Source organism: Adiantum capillus-veneris, chromosome 5 (genome assembly GCF_014529385.1).
Source record: "Adiantum capillus-veneris isolate H3 chromosome 5, ASM1452938v2, whole genome shotgun sequence".
NCBI classification, from domain to species: domain Eukaryota; kingdom Viridiplantae; phylum Streptophyta; class Polypodiopsida; order Polypodiales; family Pteridaceae; genus Adiantum; species Adiantum capillus-veneris.
This window is the reverse complement of record NC_140935.1, coordinates 139,945,040-139,963,439: the sequence shown is the minus strand read 5'-3', so window position 1 is coordinate 139,963,439 and position 18,400 is coordinate 139,945,040. Positions and strand designations below refer to the sequence as shown.

Genomic DNA, 18,400 nt, shown 5'->3' with positions numbered 1-18,400 from the left:
AAATTTGATAAAGAAGCAATAAAGATAATATAATTGACACTTCATTGTGTATGCAAAAGAATGTTTTCACCTTGAGTTAGGGAGAGGGAGAAGAGGGCTAAAATTGGACATTGCCTCTTCTTGGCCGCAGCAACGCGCGGGTCACATACTAGTTTGCTTATAGTTGGAAATTAGACGTTTGCAGATCAAAGCAGATGCCTTGTTGGTAGTGAAGCAAGTATTGGGAGTATGGGAGAAAAAGCTAGATGCTTGCCAAACAAATTGACCCAAAATCGTTACCACATAGTATTTGCATTTGTACTCGGGAGTTGCACAATGCTCAAATCATTTTTAGAACCCTCATGCGTGAGTAAAATAAGATGCAACCAGCAATTACTCTGCCGCAGGGGCGATGAAGCTCGCTGTGGGCAAGGGCTTTGGACACAACAAGAAGCGGCCTTACATTGCTTTCTCTCGCTATCATCACCGTGCTTCTCCGAAACCCAGCGAGCTTTTGCAAGAGTGCCCCCACGATAGAAGTGCTCTCTCTCTCTCTCTCTCTCTCTCTCTCTCTCTCTCTCTCTCTAAAACACACACACACACACACACACACACACACACACACACACACATATATTGCAAAAATGTGGAATTTCTCGTATTTTAAGGGCGTATGTAGAACTCACGTGTGTATGCAACAGTGAGCATTTGCTAATGGGAATAATTTGAGTTCTCAATCTAGTTATGTGCACTGGCAGGGTTTCAAATCAACGCTGCAGGCAAAGGGAGCATTTCACTTAATTCTACGCTTTTACTCAGAAGAAACTTTCATGCCACAGGTATTCAAGTTCAACTCTCATTTTTCCACTGAATGATGTCCATTAGCCAGGCTGCTAGAAGTTGAGAAATTACATATCAATGGGCTTGCAGGAGTTTGGAGTATGAAAAGCAGAGATTATTATGAAGTTCTTGGAGTAAATAGAAGAGCTAGCCAGGCTGACATAAAAAAGGCATACTATGCGGTAAGTGCACGGCATCATCATTGTACAATTTGAATGTTTTTGCAAGTTTGAAGTGAGTATTCATGGTTGCACAGTTGGCTAAGAAGCACCATCCCGACATGAATAAGGACAATCCATATGCAGAGAAAAAGTTTCAAGAGGTTCAAAAGGCATATGAAGTAAGCAGACCTGATTTTACCTCTGTTTCAAAACCGTTGAAGTAGAAGCATGACCTTTATTCCTCATCTTTCTGAATGGTTTTAGGCTTTGAAGGATGAGGGGAAACGGGCTTTGTATGACCAGGTGAGCATAGCAAGAAAACTCAAGGGCGTGTTTGTAGAGTTCTTACTATGAAATATATAATGCTAAAGTATTTTCAAAGTGGAAGGAGAGGATTACTTAGTACTCCTTGCCTCATTTGTTGGTACCGACATTGCAAGGGTACACTTGCTTGGCTTAATGCATAGTAATATTGTCCTTCTGATTGCTTATCTTGAGTGAATTTGGGTTGCAAACTTGTTGTTCAGGTAGGTCGTGAGTCATTTGAGCAAATGGATTCAGGTGGTGGACAGGGACATGGAGACGACAGTGGTTTCAGTGGTTTTGGTGGCTTTGAAGGATTTGGTTTTGGTGGATTTGAGGATGTAAGTTTTCGGAACAGTATTTGATTGTTAGCTGTTTATTTGCTTGAAGCAAAATTGTTCTTTTGCTAACGGGTATATGAGAGAGAGAGAGAGAGAGAGAGAGAGAGAGAGAGAGAGAGAGAGAGAGAGAGATAGATTTAATTATCGTCCACGAAGGTCAGATATGACCCATGGGACCAAAACAAAAACATTACATCTGTGTTTTCGGGGTGGAGGCGTTAGATACATATCAGTTAGGGACTGAGGGTCCATTAGGGGTAAAGGAAAAGGAAAGGATACAAGACAAAAAACAAAACCTAGGGGGGGTCAGGTAGAGGGGGAGCGGGCTTGGGAGTTCGAAACTCTTGAATGATGGCTTTACCGCCACGGTAGACTGCCCATTTACCTTGTTTACGAGCTTCATGCATCTTTTTGAGTTGGCTTGCTTTGTGCTTGAGTTGGTTTGTAGTCAATTCCTCGGCAATCCAAAGCTTTGTCCCTTTGAGGTGATATGATTGGTGCAGCAACCTCGTCTGTTCTTCTTTGTTCTTGAAAGTGAGGATGCACTGTCCAAGAGGCACATGCCTATGTGTGTCGTTGATCCAAGAGACAGTGTCGGGCTCAATGTTGATTGGTTGAAGAATGTCGTTGAGCTTGAGGATGGATTCTTCGAGGGAATCCTCCTCGGTGCACCATGGTGAGGAGAGTCCTCCAATCCTAATTTTGAGGGCAAGGGATTCTTGTATCCGGCATTCTTGTAAGGCTGCTTGTATGTCGTTCTCAATCTTCTTATGTGATGCCTCATTGGCTTCTTTCTGAGTTGTCTTGACAGTCTCGATGAGAAAAGCTTCAACTTCGAGTTTTTTTGCGAGCAAAGTTTCACTCTTCGTTGCTTTTGTATCCTTGAGCTTACACAAACGTTTTTTCAGCTCGGCATTTTCCAAAGCAAGTTCTTGGATCTGAATCTCTAGGGCCGTGATCCGTGCATCTTGGCGAGCGGCGAGATCTTTCCTAGGCGCAGCTGCCACAGCAAGAAAACTCTTGCGTGTGTCAGAGGTCGGTGTATTGAAAGAAGTCATGATTGAGAAATCTTCGATCTGTTGTGCAAGAGCCTTTGTCTGTGGCTAATTACTGTCACCGAAGCAATCAAATGTTTACTCTCGAAGAGCAAACAAATGCTTACTGTCGAAGACCAAACAAAATTGAATGGTCAGTGTAGAGAGCAAACAAACGCTCACTGTCAAACAAATGCTCACTCAGCAAATGTTCACTGTCAAAGCTTTGTACTTCTTGAGGTCGGCTTCAGTGCTTACTGTCACACGAACCAGAACGAACTCGTTGTTGACAGAGCTCTGTATTTGAAGAAAACTTGCTTTGTCAGGTTTCTCGACTGTCGGGCAGGCAGAGGCAGGAACCAGAGTCAACTCACTGTTGACAGAGTTCTGTACTTGACAATACTTGCTTTGTACTTCTTGAGATCTGCAGGCGGTAGGTTTCTCGACTGTTGGGCAGAGGCCGAAACCAGAGCTAGCGCACCTTGGCAGCCCGACCGAGAGAGAGAGAGAGAGAGAGAGAGAGAGAGAGAGAGAGAGAGAGAGAGAGAGAGAGAGAGAGAGAGAGAGAGAGAGAGAGAGAGAGAGAGAGAGAGCAGATCCTAAACATACTAATTTGCTTCAAAAATCTTACAATAGGTGGAACCTTCTTAGCACCATCAATGATCTCAATGGCGCCTTCCCCGTAGACATAAACACTTCGTTGTTGTAGGCAAACTCCACCAAGGAAAAAAATTCTCCCGTTGAGCTTTCTGATTGGAGATGTAATACTTAAACAAGTCTAGAACTACTGAATTTGCAATCTCTAATTGCCCATCTTCCGATGAACTAAAGGAATTAGATGCAAGTTCATCTGAGGATTCCGGAGAAGAAAGGGGACTAGATTATAGTGCATCTCAAGGTTCCGATGATTGAGACTGATGTGCCAATGGACAAGGGAAGCTACCCACAAGTCCCATGGAACCTAGAAAGAGAGGAAAGGGAAAGCAGTTGGTAGATCAGAGAATGCCCTAGATCCAGACTGAGATGCCAAGGACAGGGATGCCAGAAGGGCCAATAGGTCAAAGGGCACGAGAAAAGAACAAAAAGGTAAGCCTTAGCTAGGTCCACCAAATAATTTGGTCAAGGGTACTTTTTGGCCCTCGATGCTAGTGTTGAAAGGAAGAGAACCTCGCAAATTCTCTTCAGAGAGAGCTGGGCCTTAAGCTTCTGGGTCTCTAGCCTTCTCGTTCTTCAACATTGTCTTTCTTGCCCTGCAATTGACTACGACGTTGTTCTTGTGGTATCAGGGGATTCCCAAAAGGACATCACATCCTTCCAAAGGCATGATGCAAAGTCCTTGTGCCCTACATACCCCTGACAATGCAACCGAAGTTTGCCTATGACAGGTGTAACGGCAACCTCCCATCCTGGTGCCGCTAGAACTACCTCCATCGGTGGTCCCATTTCCTTTGGCGTAATTCCAAATGTGTAGCGGAAGTGAATATGCGAGTGGATGTGCAATCACCAAACAAAGTGAACGAACACCGAGAGTGCAAGTGAATGAGAGTGCTAAGGAGAGAAAGAGAAGATACGACACCAGATAAGTTTTCAAACCCCCCCTTTGAGGGCCCTCTCTAGGCCCCTCTCTCTATGGCTAGAGAGGTACTTTCTTGGATTGTACAAAAGGGATGGTACAATGCTTCTAAATGCTATGATGCTAAATGAAGGCTATATCAACGACGATGGCGATGGCAGTGATGACGACGGTGTCGACGACGATGCTATGGCTGAAAATTGCAAGGGAATAAAATGCTGGCTGTTCCGACCCGAATCTGCAACTAAATCGCTGATAATGTTCTGCTGAAAACGCTGGTGAAGGTCTACTGGCAATAGGCTGAAAACAGTGATTGACAGAGTTTCCAAAAACGCCAACTTGCTGATGCTTTGTTTGCTGTGGAGGAAAATGCTAGAGTGCCTGCTGAATCTGATGCCTGTGCTCTCTTCTTCTCTCTCACCTTCTCCATGCGCCAAGGGCCTGCCTATATAGCTTTCCCAAGCTGGGCTAATCAGTTTCCCCTTCAGCCCACCATTTGGTTTATTATTAATAAGTGCAAAAGTCACTTATTAAGTTATAAGAGGTGGTTCACATGCTGTTAAAAATGAGTGCTCATGCAATGGATTATGCACATGCTGGGTACTGGGTAATCATGCTAATGATCATGGTTGTGAAATCAGAGGGTATGCAACTACTCTAAGTGCCTGGACATGCACGGCCCGTGAACAGGCTCACAAAAGTGCCAGAACACTTCCTAGGCTGTCCTAAAGCCTAGAATTGGGAGTTAGCTTGTCCACATGCACATAGGGTTAGATGAGCACGTGACATCCCCCCTTTTTCAAGGAGAGGTTGAAACCGGCCAGTGGGGCGGTGGACGTTGGCTTTCACCCGGAATTCTTTACTTTAGACACACTCACAGGGCACTTTGCAAAGAGAACCTGCGACGGGAATTAACACTTAAGTACACACACGGCTCGGAAGCTAGAATGCTCCAAGCAGACGCCGACAACTTGTAGGTCCCAAAATTGGCGCCCCTTTCGGTATTTCTTTATTCTTTGAGAGGGAAAATTACAAAGTAAGGTACTGGGAATCCTTTACCTGTATCACACTAGATACTACTTGATTTGGCCAAATTTCGGCAGCATAACAACCCCAAAACTCGCGCGAAATCAATTCCTGTCACAAAGTGATGACGTGGCGGACAGCAGAAACCCTAATTTCTGCCAGAAACCCTAAAATTCCTGCAAACCCTAATTTTTGCCAAAAACCCTAAATTCCGGAAATCGCGGAGGCGGATTATTATTATTATTATTATTATTATTTTTTTTTGGAAAATGATGAGCGACGCGAATTTTGCTTTTGCTTTTTTTTATAAAAAAAAAGAGAAAAGACTCTCTAAGAGAGAGAGAGAACTGATGCTTTTGATTTTAAAAGCTTTTGGGGCTCTGCTTTTGGGCATCCCTTGTAACCTTTAAATTAGTGGTGAGGGCCTCACTTCTCAGAGCATCTGGACGCAGAGTCTGAGAGTGAAACCCTAACCGCTCTCTTGTACTTTGATGATTGATTAATACAAAAAGAAATACCGAAAGGGGCGCCAGTCTTTGGGGCCAATATCTCTAGGCACGGAACTCCGCCGGGCCAGTGCAAATCTATTGTGATCTGTGAATTGTTTTGAAGTGGTTATTTGGTGCTGTCGCGGTTGATTCTTGACTTGGAGTGTCCAAGTTTGTTACAGTGGTATCAGAGCACGGCCGATTTCTCTTCTACGGGAAATCCGATCCCCGAATTTTTTTTCCGCGGCACCTATGGCTTCAGGCAATGATCAGTCGACTCCCTCTGCATCTGGAGATGCGGGCTGGGATCACAACGAAGATTCAGGCAGAGAGTATGGCCCGCCTCGGCCTACTCAGGCGGAGCAAAGAGAGAGGGAGCGTCGTCAATTGATTGGTGATGCAACAAAGATGATGCTCAATTTTGCCAAGGACCCGAAGATGGCAAAATATATGAACCAGACCTCTTTGGAAGAGGTACAGATGGAGTGGCAGAGAACCACAACACCACTCCCGAAACCCGCTCTCAAGAAACCTTCTGCCTCCAAGAAATATACGGAGAAGGAACTGGAGAACGTGGTTGATGCACGGATTGCTCAGCTTTTCGACGTGCAAAAGAAAGGCAAAAAGCACGGCAAAAAAGCAGAACAAAGGCACTGACTTCCCGGGATATTTGGGTCGTCAGTCGACATTCGACAAAGCAAAGAAACGGAAGAAGCGTGTTCGATTTGAAGGAGTACCCAGTTCTTCTTCTTCTTCTTCTGACAAGTCTTCTAGCTCCTCGGATTAGAGCGAAGAAGACAGAAAAAAAGCAAAAAGCGAAGCAAGACACAAAGCTTCGGAACGGGCAAGAAAAAGGCAAAGAAGGCTACATCTCGCCCAGAGACTGACAGTTCTACTGAGGACTCGTCTACAGACAGCTCAGATTCCGATGACGGAAAGTTTTATGCGAACAAGAAGAATTTTTACAAAGCCAACCAGTATGACTTTCTCGAAGATAAAAGCAAGAAAGTCCGAGAGTTTAAGGAAGGTGGCCACTCGATCAAGTTTGATACTTTTCAGGATACTCAGATGCTTCGAAGGCTTTGTCTTTTATACAGCAGTTTGACATCGCTTTCGCGGGAGGACGCTATTCAGAGCACTCCAAGATTCGGAGAGCTGCCTCTTACTTTGAGGGGAATGCTCGTACTTGGTGGTCCACGCTTCTATTAAGCAAGACTGTGCCAGTTACATGGCTGAAATTCAAGAGGCTTTTTATTTCTTCTTGGTTGACTCAAGAGTTTGAGCGAGATATACGAGCTGCTTGGAACCATCTCCGGATGACCAAGAGCGATACAGTGAATTCTTATTGTGAAAGATTCTGGAGCTCTTTTCTACCCGCCTCTTCATTCAAGAAGATCTCGTTCAGAGAACAAATTGAGCGGTTTACCTTGGGTCTACCTACAGAGATCCGAGATCACTGCTTGGAACAGAAGTCAGCTTCTATTGAGGAGTTGATGAGTCATGCGAAGCGGGGCTTTGCCATTCACTTTGGCAGTCTGACCTACCCCACAGATGAGACCATGACACAACGAGCCGAACAGACTTCTGGGAATGAAAGTAGAATGAAAAAGAGCAACCCAGAGAAAAAAAAAGGATGCACGACCCAAGCTTACTCCTGAGGAGAGAGCTCGCTTCATCAGAGAGGGGAAGTGCTTTGGATGCGGGAAACATGGACATATTTCCGCAAAGTGCCCTGATAAGGCACAGAAAGAACAGAATGATAAAGACGACGACAGGTCTGAGAGTTCGAGAGCAGCTGAGGAATGTGGCAGAAAAGGCAGATAGAAAAGCAGAACTGGTACCACATGGCGTGGGACTTGCACCGAATCAAATGAATGAAAGTACAAACTTTGCCGTTTTTTTTTGGGGCAAAGTGAAGGATGTAGAAGCTCTTTTGAAGGAGCCAAGGCCAACTTCTTTTCACTTGGAATTGGCGGCTCGATTTGGAACTGCGCCCGACAGACTGACGCCACTGGCGGAGGTAGTTCGACTAGCACCCGGATGGGATGTTGCCATTACACCGAGCATTGGCAAACTTCGTTTGCAATGACAGGGGTGTTCAGGGCACGTGAGTGACGTTCTACTCGGGATCCCTTGGTACCACAAGAACTACGCCGTGGTTGACTACCGGGCCGAGAAAGCGACTTTGATAAATGAAGGGCTTAGAGATTGTACTTGATGAACTTCAGTTTTCTTACTCATTCTTTTGGGAGAACTGAACCATGGATAAAAGTTGAATATGTTTTGACCTGAAGAAAAGAACGCCAAGATTTTTTTTTTCTCCACGCTCATGCCGATTGCTTTTGAGAGGGCCTGAAGATCATACCATTGATCTGATATCTGGAAGCACACCACCGAATCGGCCACCTTATTGTGTGAGCCGAGTACAGAATGAAAAGATTATGAACTCAGTGAAAGACCTCTTGGACAAGGGTCTTGTCCAGCTTAGTACTTCACCGTATTGCTCTCCAGTGTTGTTGATTTTGAAGAAAGACAGATCTTGGAGAATGTGCATCGATTATAGCACTCTCAACGAAATCACCATCAAGAACAGATTTCCGATTCCTAGGATCGATGATATACTCGACAGGTTACAGGGATCCTCGTGCTTTAGCAGGATTGACTTGAAGAGTGGATATCATCAGATCAGGATAGCGCCAGGAGATGTCTACAAGACAGCTTTTCGGACGACTTTTGGGTTATTTGAGTTTTTGGTGATGCCTTTTGGCTTAACCAATGCTCCTGCGACATTTAACCGGATGATGGACAGGATTTTTCGAGAGTACAGGCTATTTGTTGGCACTTTCTTTGACGACATCATTGTTTTCTCGAAGAATGAGGCAGAACACAGAGATCATCTGCTTCAAGTCTTTTAGGCATTACGAGATCACACGCTAGTGATTAATGCAAAGAAAAGTGAATTTTTTTCCTACCATGGATACACTTTTTGGGACACATTGTGTCAGCAACACAACAGGAGTGCAAATGGACCCGGCCAAGATAGAGACTATCCGTGATTGGCTCGATTTGAGGAATGTCCATGAAGTTAGAAGCTTCTTGGGACTATGTTCATACTACAGGCGGTTCATACGAAAGTTTGCAGAGGTTGCTTCCCCTTTGCATATCTTGACACAGAAAGGAGTACCTTTTTCGTGGGGACCCACAGAGGTGACTGCCTTTCAGACATTGAAAGAGAAATTGACTACGGGACCTATTTTGACTTTGCCGGACTTGCAGAAGTCATTCGAAGTATATTGTGATGCTTGTGGTCGTAGTCTGGGTGCGGTCTTGATGCAAGAAGGCCATGTCATAGCTTACGAGAGCCGTTTGTTCTCTAGGCCGGAGATGACAGCACAGATTTATGAGAAAGAGCTTTTGGCGGTTATCCATGCTCTTACTCAGTGGCGGCATTACCTACTCGGAGCGGATTTTATTGTCTTTACAGACCATCAGAGTTTGCGCTACTTCTTGTCACAGAAGCAGCTTTCGGAAAAGCAGATGCGGTGGGCGAACATCTTGTCACAGTTTCACTTCCAGATTGTCCATGTGCAGGGACAGAAGAATGTGGTGGCAGATGCTTTGTCTCGGAAACCGTTGGTTCTGGCTATTTCCGCGATACATCATAGGAGCTTCGAGGATATGGTCGATCAGTGTGCCACAGATACAGATTTTGCAGATATTTTCACACGGATACGGGATGGGGAGACAGTAGCTGGATACACCCTTCGGGAAGGCTACTTGATGAAAAAGACTATGTTGTGCGTTACACAGCCGTTGAGGGAAAGGTTATGACTGAATGCCATTGTCCACCTTTTACGGGTCACCGCGGCATTGCTACCACCATGAAAGGGGTAGAGAGATATTTCTTTTGGCCGAGACTCAAGAAAGATGTGGAAGAGTTTGTGCGCAGTTGCTTGGTATGCCAGAAGGTTAAGTTTAATAGGCATAAAGCACAGGGATTGTTACAGCCTTTACCCATACCCACCCGCCCCTGGGAAAGTATAGCGATGGATTTCATCTTTGATCTCCCGAGAACACAGAGTGGTCACGATGGTATCTGGACTGTTATTGACAGATTTAGGAAACAGGCTCATTTCATTCCAGTGAAGAAAACAGTCAAGCCGGAATACTTAGCGAGACTGTTTGTGGCCCAGTTTTTCAGATTACATGGCATGCCTGAGACAATTGTCTCCGACAGAGACCCTAGATTTACGAGTTTGTTTTGGAAGGCAATTTGGGAGAACATTGGCACGCGGTTACAGTTCTCGTCATCGTTCCACCCGCAGACTGATGGGCAATCCGAGATTGCCAATTCAGTGGTTCTAGATTTATTGAAGTCTTATATCTCAGATCAGAAGACTCAATGGGAAAGATATTTACCTCTGGTGGAATTTGCCTACAATAACACGATACACTCGTCGACGGGTAAGGCGCCATTTGAGATTGTTGAAGGTGCTGCGAAGGTTCCACCCTTCCTGAGCACGAAAGATAAGATCTTTGAAGCGGATAAATATACGCGAGATCTGGATACGGCTTTTGCCAAGGTTCGCGAGACTTTGCAGAAGTCTCAAGAACGACAGAAAAAGGCAGCGGATCGCCGTCGTCGCGACATGAAATTGAAGGAGGATGATTGGGTGCTCTTACGTTTTGATAAGGCACGCCTACGAAAGAACAAGGGAAAGGAGAGGCTTTTTCCAAAGCTTAGTATGTGATACTACGGACCTTTCCAGATTACTGACAAGATAAATGATGTCTCCTTCCGATTGGACCTGCCAGATACTTGGAGGATTCACAATGCATTTCATGTGAATCTCTTGAAACCTTTTAAAGGTGATGTGCCTGATGATGGGGAGCCTGATGAGCAACCCGAAGTGGAAGAAAACGAGGAGATCCTTGTTCCTGAACAGATTTTGGCACATAAGGATACGAAGAATAAGGGTAAAGTTCGAAGGCGGTTCTTGGTTAAGTTCAAGAATTATCCTGCACTTGATGCGAAGTGGATGGAGGAGGAGGACCTAGCAGATACTCCTCAGATTGTGAAACTTTACCTCGATGCTTTTGGTTTAGCATAGTCTACTCCAAATGGAACCCAGAATTCAGCTTGGCCGAAGATCTGGTGCAGTGGGATGCACAAGAGGGGAGTTACTCCACTCCTTTGTCAACAGATGCCTCGATTTTGATACTAAAGTCACTGATGTCTCTTTGAGCTTCAGGGATACTGAGAGCTGACAGTATTCTGCTGGATGACTTTATGAAATGGAATTCTTGATTATGATACTGATTTGTTCTTGACTTCTTGTGAGTGCAGGAACTGATAGCCGAAATGACTGCAGCATTTTGGTCTGATTGATCTCGAATAGACATGGTTGCAATAGGGGTTAGTCAATCGGACATCGATGAGGTCCCGATTGGACCTAGATGTGATTGCTAGCTACATTGCCGATAAATCATGGTCTAAGATCCGAATGAATGTTGAATGTCATGTGATGTCCTGTGATGTCTGGTGATGTCCTGTGATGTCGTGTGATGTGACTGTCGATTTTGTACATGTGCTAGATGTGTGTTCCTAGTACGTAGGTACTAACAGTCAGTGTCTGCTAAGACGGTTTATGGCTTTTGTCGGTTTTGCAGGCGTAATCGCGGTCGATTACAATGCTTTCAAGAGGGGGGTATGTCACAAAGTGATGACGTGGCGGACAGCAGAAACCCTAATTTCTGCCAGAAACCCTAAAATTCCTGCAAACCCTAATTTTTGCCAAAAACCCTAAATTCCGGAAATCGCGGAGGCGGATTATTATTATTATTATTATTTTTTTTTTTTGGGAAAATGATGAGCGACGCGAATTTTGCTTTTGCTTTTTTTTATAAAAAAAAAAGAGAAAAGACTCTCTAAGAGAGAGAGAGAACTGATGCTTTTGATTTTAAAAGCTTTTGGGGCTCTGCTTTTGGGCATCCCTTGTAACCTTTAAATTAGTGGTGAGGGCCTCACTTCTCAGAGCATCTGGACGCAGAGTCTGAGAGTGAAACCCTAACCGCTCTCTTGTACTTTGATGATTGATTAATACAAAAAGAAATACCGAAAGGGGCGCCAGTCTTTGGGGCCAATATCTCTAGGCACGGAACTCCGCCGGGCCAGTGCAAATCTATTGTGATCTGTGAATTGTTTTGAAGTGGTTATTTGGTGCTGTCGCGGTTGATTCTTGACTTGGAGTGTCCAAGTTTGTTACAATTCCCCTGTTGGAACTCACTTCCTCTGGCGTATACCCTCTGATTCCTGCCCAAAAACAGTAAATACAGCACGCTGTATTTACTGGTTTTTGCTCTGTTTTCAGCCCCAAATAGTCCCCTAGTTGTCCTCTGCTAGTGGGGCACAATTCCCAAGGGTTCCGGCGTCCGTATGGCTGAAAAACAGTCAATTTTCTGCGCATACATAGCGCTGAATTTGCACATGTACGATGAGGTTATGACCCTCACCGGTGCCTGCTTTGGAGTAGCAGCTAGCTACCCCTGTTCGTGCTCAAGGAGGCTCTTGCCTCAGCACAAAAGCATGAAACCACACAACTGTACATCAATCAAATGAAGAGCCCTCTTGTGGGGCATCACATAACTGCACGTAGGGGAGAGAGAGAGCAGTGTGTAGCGTGCAGGGCATCACTCCTGACACCACACTGTACATGAGAGGGAAAGAAAGCACTCCATAGCTCTTAACCTGTGTGATAGGTTCTCAATAAGCATCCTCCCAGCATAAATCGAGCGTCCCCTCTTTTGTCCTTGACCTGTAATGCATATGTGAACAAATAGATGCAAAAAGGGGAAGATTTCCATGACTGCCAAAACCTGCGTATCGCGCTGAAAACGCAGCAAAACAGCCCTGTAAACACGCATCTGATGCCTTCCAATGTTGAAAATGAGCTCCTTGGATCGAGGTAAAGTCATGGGAAGCTCAATAATGGATAGAAATGGTTGAAAATTACAGTTATCAGCCTCCAAACTGCTCCAAAAAGTCAGTTACGAGTTCTGTTCTCCCAAACTTGATAAATTGACCAAAAAGTGCCACTTGGCACTCATGCATGCAATTTCCCCGCATTGGGCTTCTCGCTTAAAAATCTCTCAACTGGTACATCAATTGACTTTGCAGTAGAGTAATAAAATGTTCCCCTTGTCATACCGAAGGTAATGACGCGAACACATTTCGTGGCCCAAATTAGAAATTCCCTAAATTTTAGGAGATGCTTCCGTTGGGCTCCCACTGGTCATCTAACCATCTATCCTCATCGGGACCGCATCCAAAAGTGCTGTGTGGCCCAATTGTAGCATACTTTCTGTTGGTGATCCCACCTTGACTTTATGCCATTGTTGAGTTCACTTCCTAGTATCCACCAACTTGCTAAGTGCGACGGGGGGACCTACATGATCTTGAACTGAGCCTAGACATCCTTTTACTTTACAAGTTCCAGTGCTGACCAACTTCCCGCTGCGGATGAAACTACCGTTCACATTGGCCATACAATGTCCGACCATTTGCAACTTCAAAAAGAGGGTCTAAAAAGTTAAACAAAAATCATTGGAAAGAAACCAACAACTAAGGTTAGCAGTTGCCACGTCCTCGTGACATACCCCCCTCTTAAAATCGCAAACGTCCTCGATTGCATACCATAAATACATGCCACTGATGATCTTGTGTTGTAAGCACCCTTTTATCATCACATGTATTCGCAAGAAAGGCTGTCAAAACATGTGTACAAATGACTTAATGAGACCTTCATTCTTTTGTCAAATTGTACACTGCTATTGCACTGAATCCATGAGTAAAAGATGTGCTAGCTCTATCATTACGCCTCCTTTGCAGACATTGGGTTGGGACATACGTAGGCTGTAACCCAAAGGCCTCAAGGTAAAGCTGCAATACATTTGGTGGCTCTGACAATTCATGCTCTTCCATCCACTTTGCATCCATAGGTGGATGGTTCTTGAACTTCACCAAATAGCATCTAGCAACTTGCCCCTTAACTTTTACCTGTGCAAGAGCCACTGCAAACCAACATAATTCCACAATACTGTGACGTACCACCCACGACCAAGTAAGCTCAAATTTCAAGATGATTTACCGATGCGTCAAAGAATCCAAGCAATCGCCTCAGAGAATCGGCAAGCAGCATGTCACCTGGCAGACCCACATCACTCCCGCAGGAGATCTAGTGGTCAATCTACCATTGTGAGACCTCTCCCTATCCCATCTTGGTTCATACTTGCAACCCTAAAAACGCAGCAGAAAATCAGCCCTAATTTGATCACTTTTTGGCAGGGCGAACATACGAAATTTCCTGTCTGTCCTGCGGAGAGTAACCCTTGCCATAATGCCCTTCCCTCTATCGGCCATAGTGTAATCCCGTGTTCCTGTACTCTGTGTCTCTACCCAAAACAACCGAGGCTCACTTCTTGAGGAAAAAGTGATTGATGTCCCGGCAACGGAACCATGAAACCGGCGCGTGGGGCGGTGGACGTTGGCTTTCATCCGAAATTCTTTACTCTAGACACACACACAGGGCACTTTGCAAAGAGAACCTGCGACGGGAATTAACACTTAAGTACACACACGGCTCGGAAGCTAGAATGCTCCAAGCAGACGCCGACAACCTGTAGGCCCCAAAATTGGCGCCCCTTTCGGTATTTCTTTATTCTTTGAGAGGGAAAATTACAAAGTAAGGTCCTGGGAATCCTTTACCTGTATCACATTAGATACTACCTGAATTGGCCAAATTTCGGCAGCATAACAACCCCAAAACTCGCGCGAAATCAATTCCCTGTTGGAACTCACTTCCTCTGGCGTATACCCTCTGATTCCTGCCCAAAAACAGTAAATACAACACGCTTGTTTTTGCTCTGTTTTCAGTCCCAAACAGTCCCCTAGCTGTCCTTTGCCAGTGGGGCACGATTCCTGTCACAAATGGGAGCGCATAACAATATAAAATACATTCAGATAAATAGATTTTATCACTTATTACTGAAGCCAAAGGATATAGAGAGAAATAGATAGAGAGAGAGATAGAGTGAGAAGATCGACACAGTACTGGGGGACCAGAAGATGGGCTGGTCCCCCCCCGTAATAGTACCTTTATTACTGAGGAGAAGTCTATACAAGCACTTGAACCGAACGTATTACCACGTTCGTTCTAGAATAAGACTTGATGGTTCCTAGAAGCCTTAGCTTCCGATTCCTAGGGCAAAACCCTATTCCAAGGAACTTCCGTTCCTTGTTCCAAATCCTTGAGAACCAAGGTTCTCGCCTCTGGACCTCACCTTCCAGACTCAAGGCATGACATCTTTGCAACTCTTTTCTAACTCTGTTTCCAGAGTCCTCTTCCTGCAGATTAACTCCGCTTTCCTGGACACGAAGTCCTTCCCTTGGGAATTTCAACTTTTGGATTACATCTCGAGAGTCTACCTCTCTTCGATCTGTGGATCTGCTTCCCAAACTTGGGTACGAAACCCTTGGGCTGATCTGGCTCTAGTTCCTCAGAGCACTTTTCTTGTGCAGAGGCTCATGCCTTCCCTTGCTCCTACTCCCTCACGAAGAGGAAGTACACTTGCAATCAAATACTCAGAGATCATAACATGAAAATCATTACCTTCAAAGTCTCGATGCTTGACGCAACTTGGTTCTTGAAAAACAATTCCCTCGAAGAGATCTCTACATAGAAAATCCTCTCTTCCAATCTTACACATAGAAGAGATGTTCTCGGGTTCCTTCTCGTAAATCAGCCCCGTCTACGACGTTTATGGGCTGAAAACAGAGAAAAACAGCAACTTCTCGCGATGGAAACACTCTCCGTAGGCATTTCTTCACGAGGGAACTCACGCATTGGGTCTTGGCAACATCTGGTACACTTGGGACAGCCATGGGCATCACCGGCAATGTCTTCTTTACGGCTGAAATCTGCAGCAGCATCTCCTCCTTGCAAAGATTGGTCTTCCCCTCTGAGTGAGGGCATGTGATACTTTTATAGCTCCTAGCCCCGGGCACGAATAGCTGCTCGCATAGAGATCGCGGCCGTTTTTTTTTTTTTATAAATATTTTTTTATTATTTTTTTTCCATTTTTTTTTCGCTGTTCTGCTAGAAAAAGAGAGAGAGAAAACGCTGGCTGATCTGTTGCCTTATTTATCAGATGGCTGCCCACTTATTAAGTGGGCGGCGGGCGTATTTTAAAAATAGTCTGAACCTGCCCAAAAACTCAATAAAACCTTATAAGTTAAAAACAATGCTTTCACAGCACTTCCCAGGCGTCCCTGGATGCAATCACATGCACAGTTGCAATGCAGACATAGACTTCCTTGCGGGAAAGCATTTGCTTTCCCGAAAAGCAATCCCGCTTTCTCAGAAAGTATCTGTTTTTCCTCAAAGTTTCCTTTGAACCCATCTTCATTCAAGTGCTTGCTTTTTTTCTTGTGCACAATTCTAACACAGTTCGGAATTTCCTCTTGACTATGGATATCCCCTTTCCTATGCACCCGTCACCCACCTTGTGACGCATCAGGAATACCCATCACCTAGTCCTTTCCTACCGAACTTACGGTACAATCTCCTTCGCGATGCTCTATGTCACCCATCCTATGACGCATCAGAGATGTCCGTTCCCGGATGGTCGGATACTTCTTTTCGATGCTCCCTGTCACCCATCCGATGTGACGCATCAGAAGTACCCGTTCTTGGTGGCCTTACAGATATTCCCGTTCTCAGTGCTCCCGTCACTAGTTTGAATGACGCACTAGGAATACTCTGTACTCGGATGTCTCCAGTGAGAAAAACCCTCTCACTTAAAATTCCAATAATTCATTTAGAGTTATTTTTCATGTTGTTCCAAGCGAGAAAACCCTCTCACTTATAAATCCAATAATTCATTTAGAATTATTTTTTTATGTCAGATAAAGCCAATTTAGCAACAATTCCCAAGGGTTCTGGCGTCCATATGGCTGAAAAACAGTCAATTTTCTACACATACACAGCGCTGAATTTGCACCTGTACGATGAGGTTATGACCCTCACGATGCCTGCTTTGGAGTAGCAGCTAGCTACCCCTGTTCCTGCTCAAGGAGGCTCTTGCCTCAGCACAAAAGCATGAAACCACACAGTTGTACATCGATCAAATGAAGAGCCCTCTTGTGGGGCATCACATAACTGCACGTAGGGGAGAGAGAGCAATGTGTAGCATGCAGGGCATCACTCCTGGCACCACACTGTGCATGAGAGGAAAAAAAGCACTCCATAGCTCTTAACCTAAGATTTCCATGGCTGCCAAAACCTGCGTATCACTGAAAACGTAGCAAAACAGCCCTGTAAACACGCATCTGATGCCTTCCAATGCCGAAAATGAGCTCTTGGACCGAGGTAAAGTCATGGGAAGGTAAAAAATGGAGAGAAATGGCTGAAAATCACAGTTATCAGCCTCCAAAACTGCTTCAAAAAGTCAGTTACGAGTTCTGTTCTCCCAAACTTGATACATTGACCAAAAAGTGCCACTTGGTACTCATGCATGCAATTTCCCCGCATTGGGCTTCTCTCTTAAAAATCTCTCAACTGGTGCATCAATTGACTTTGCAGCAGAGTAATAAAATGTTCCCCTTGTCATACCGAAGGTAATGACGCAAACACATTTTGTGGCCCAAATTAGAAATTCCCTAAATTTTAGGAGATGCTTCCGTTGGGCTCCCACTGGTCATTTGACCATCTATCGTCATCGGGACCGCATCCAAAAGTGCAGCGTGGCCCAACTGTAGGATACTTCCTGTTGGTGATCCCACCTTGACTTTATGCCTTTGTTGAGTTTATTTCCTAGTATCCACCAACTTGCTAAGTGCGACGGGGACATCCTTTTACTTTACAAGTTCCAGTGCTGACCAACTTCCCGTCTGCGGGTGAAACTACCGTTCACATTGGCCATACAATGTCCGACCATTTGAAACTTCAAAAAGAGGGTCTCAAAAATTAAACAAAAATCATTGGAAAGAAACCAACAACTAAGGTTAGCAGTTGCCATGTCCTTGTGACAGAGTTACTGGTATCGAGCTGCATGGCGTCCTTGTAGTCTGCCAACAACTCCGGGTAGTCTATGAAAAATGCTTCATCCACACACACTGCCTCATGGGTGCCTCGATCTTTGAACTTCAAAAGGTATTGTTGTGCTTGCTTCTTCGATCCATATGCAAAGGAATCTGTTCCGGCTCCGTGACCTCTGCTTCATCAATGATCTCTAGTTCTTCTTCTTCGGAAAGTCCTTTGGTTGGTCTCCGTGAAACAACATTCTGACTTCTTATCTACAATGTACAACCGACACTCATCTGATCGGGCTAAAACCCTTTCCACATCCCGTTCGTGTTGTTCCCATGAGGTAGAAAAAATGAGAATTATCTAGACAAATAATAACACACACCAATCATGTCTCCAAAATGTCCTACCATGAGTCGGTTGAATGTACCCGCGGCACCTGTCAATCCTAAAGGCATCACGACATACTCCCATTGCCCTCGCTCTGTGCGGAACGCCATCTTATGGATTTCGCCCTTGAATACCCTTACATAATGTACCCACTTTTGAGATCGACTTTGCTAAACACCTTT

At 44.9% G+C, this 18,400-nt stretch overlaps 1 protein-coding gene across 1 annotated transcript in view; it reads left to right on the top strand.

The window, feature by feature from the left end:
• The first annotated feature begins 331 nt into the window (after nt 1-331).
• LOC147458178 (chaperone protein dnaJ GFA2, mitochondrial-like) overlaps nt 332-18,400 on the top strand; it is a 53,092-nt gene continuing 35,023 nt past the window's right edge. Inside the window, exons 1-6 of the mRNA XM_086512902.1 lie at nt 332-518; nt 738-818; nt 910-1,001; nt 1,076-1,159; nt 1,245-1,283; nt 1,508-1,624. Coding sequence (XP_086369028.1) covers nt 392-518; nt 738-818; nt 910-1,001; nt 1,076-1,159; nt 1,245-1,283; nt 1,508-1,624 — 540 coding nt within the window. The 5' untranslated portion in view covers nt 332-391. The remainder of the gene's footprint in view (nt 519-737; nt 819-909; nt 1,002-1,075; nt 1,160-1,244; nt 1,284-1,507; nt 1,625-18,400) is intronic.